The sequence below is a fragment of the Myotis brandtii genome, unplaced genomic scaffold (genome assembly GCF_000412655.1).
Source record: "Myotis brandtii unplaced genomic scaffold, ASM41265v1 scaffold165, whole genome shotgun sequence".
NCBI classification, from domain to species: domain Eukaryota; kingdom Metazoa; phylum Chordata; class Mammalia; order Chiroptera; family Vespertilionidae; genus Myotis; species Myotis brandtii.
Window position 1 is genome coordinate 635931 of NW_005356042.1, and position 2255 is coordinate 638185.

A 2255-nucleotide genomic window follows, 5' to 3' on the forward strand; every position below is an offset into this window, starting at 1 on the left:
CCACCCCCACCACTGGCAACACACCCAGCAGAGGTCCTGAGGGCAGAGTCCAGGAAGTGGGGGCTGTGGGGGTAATGGGAGGGGGAAGAGGCAGCTGCTTCACTGCAGGGGAGACAGGTTCACCCTCCCCAGCCATCTTCACAAACACTTGCCCCAACTTGTTGACAAGGATGATTTTGGATGTGGCAGGTTTGGGGGGCTCTGGGGCAGGGCCCAGGCTCAATACTCGAACCCCTGGAGCCCCAGGGAGCCAGGCAAACGTCCGAGTGGTGTCAGCAGGGCTAGGGGGCAGGCCCTGGGGGGGTTGGCTACCATTGGCCAGTGGAGGTGCTGGGGGGAGTGGCTCCTCCCTGGGCCCAGTAACCCCCTCCCCAGGCCCCCCTAAGTTCTTCAACACAAAATCCACAATTTCTGATGGCAAGTCCTCAGGAGGTCGGACCCTGTCCCCTGCAGCCCCAATAACCCCAGCCCGGCCTGCTCCTGGCTCTGAAGGAGTCTCATGGCCCCGAGGCTGCTGGACTGCCTCAGCCTCGCTGTCTGTGCCATCATCCACTCCGTCCAGCTGTTCGATGCGAGGGGCTCCAGAGAGAGTGCCAGGGGGCAAGGGAGGGCCAGACACAACAGTCACAGGGAAGTGGATGTAATGGGGGATAGGGCTGGCCTCCTCCTCTGAGCTGTCTCCTGCGCCCCCATGGCTGCTCCCCACTGCCCCTGCAGCCACAATCTCTTCCTGAAAGGGCTCGGTCCCCAGCAGGCTCTCAGCAAAGTCCAGGTCAGCAGCACTCAGTCCTGACACCACCTCCATGTCCTCAAAGTCTGGGCCCAGGTCTTCAGGGGGAAGTGGGGATGTGGCCGGGCCAGGGGGAGCCAGCTCCCCTGAGGTAGGTGTACAGGCTCTAAGGGATGAGGTAGGAGGGGGCACCCTGAGCTGAGGAGAGGTTCTGAGAGGGGGGGAGGCCCGCCGTGACAGTGGTAGCCTGGGGGCCAGGGGGCTGGGACGACGGGAGCGTCTGGGGGGAGCTGGAAAGTCCAGGTCTCCCACTGTAGGGATGTGGTGGGCCAGAGAAGATGGACTTCCTGTGGGGGGAAGGGTCATTGTCAGCCAGGTGCTCCTGCCTCACCTGCCCCTTCCCTCCCCTGAATACTCCCAAGTACTCACCAGGGGAGGGTAGGGGTCCAAAGGAGACACCCCCCAAGGGCCTCCGGGATGGTGAATAGTTGGGCACTTTGATACGAGCCCCAGAAAAAGAGCGGGGAGCTGGAGGAGGGGCGCTGCTTGGATCTGGCCGCAGAGTGGGGTCCAGGTTCTGAATAGGTGAGTGGTGCTCAGGAGCTCCAGGGATAAGGACATCTGTATTTGGTGAGGGGTTGACATGATCTGGGGGCTCTAAAGAGGGAATAAAATGGCATCAGGGGTGGCTAGGGCTCTTTATCAAAGCCTTTTTTCACGTTCCCTCCCTTCTTTTAAGCCAAATGCATCTTCTCCGCCCTTGCTCCTGACCCAGTCACAATGGGCACTGGTCCCAGTCATCAGCCAGGCCCCAAACCCCTGCATGGCTTCTGCAAAACCTCCACACACACCTGGGGGTGCTTTGTGACCCTTCCTCAGCCATCCTTTGCCATCTCCCCACTTCCTGGCCACCTACTGCTTTGATTCAGGCCCTATATGCCCTGAGGGACACTGCCCTCTCTCCAGCAAGGCCAGTCCTACCACTTTCTTACCTGCTCTGTGCATCCCTGCCACATCAAACACATTGCCCCATCCTGGTGCTTTTGGCTCCCCAATACTTGGCTCCACCCAACCTGTGCCAGCTGATCTCTGCCACCTCCTCCCAACATTCCCTTATTTCCATCCAGACAGCTGCACCCTCCTCCCCTCTCCATTTCATGTCAGACTCTAACCTGGAACAAACTCCTTACCTGCAAACACAATCCCAATCTTTCTACTCCCACTTAGCCCCCAATGGCCTCTCCCTTCACCAATCTCCAAGCCCATTCTTTGCTCTGTGCCATCCAGTCCTCAGCTACATCCCTCAGTGCCAACGTGGCTGTGAAGGTGCCAGATTGGGAACTAAGCAGATCAGGTTAGAATCCTGGCTCCACCACTATGTTACTGTGAAGAACGACTACCCTTTCGAGTTGTAGTACAGTGGAGCTTGTACCTTCCTCAGAGCTGTGGGGAGCATTACATAAGCGTGGAGCCCTGAGTCAGGTGGCCCTAAACGCTCCCTACATTTGTACAGTAGTTGTGACCA

General features: G+C 58.8%; 1 protein-coding gene across 1 annotated transcript in view; it reads right to left on the bottom strand.

Annotated features, from left to right (window-relative positions):
* The window catches only part of KMT2B (lysine (K)-specific methyltransferase 2B), a gene marked incomplete at its 5' end in the record, with an annotated part of 27865 nt that overhangs the window by 14763 nt on the left and 10847 nt on the right, over positions 1-2255 (bottom strand). Inside the window, 2 exons of the mRNA XM_005862651.2 lie at positions 5-1077; positions 1160-1387. Coding sequence (XP_005862713.1) covers positions 5-1077; positions 1160-1387 — 1301 coding nt within the window. The remainder of the gene's footprint in view (positions 1-4; positions 1078-1159; positions 1388-2255) is intronic.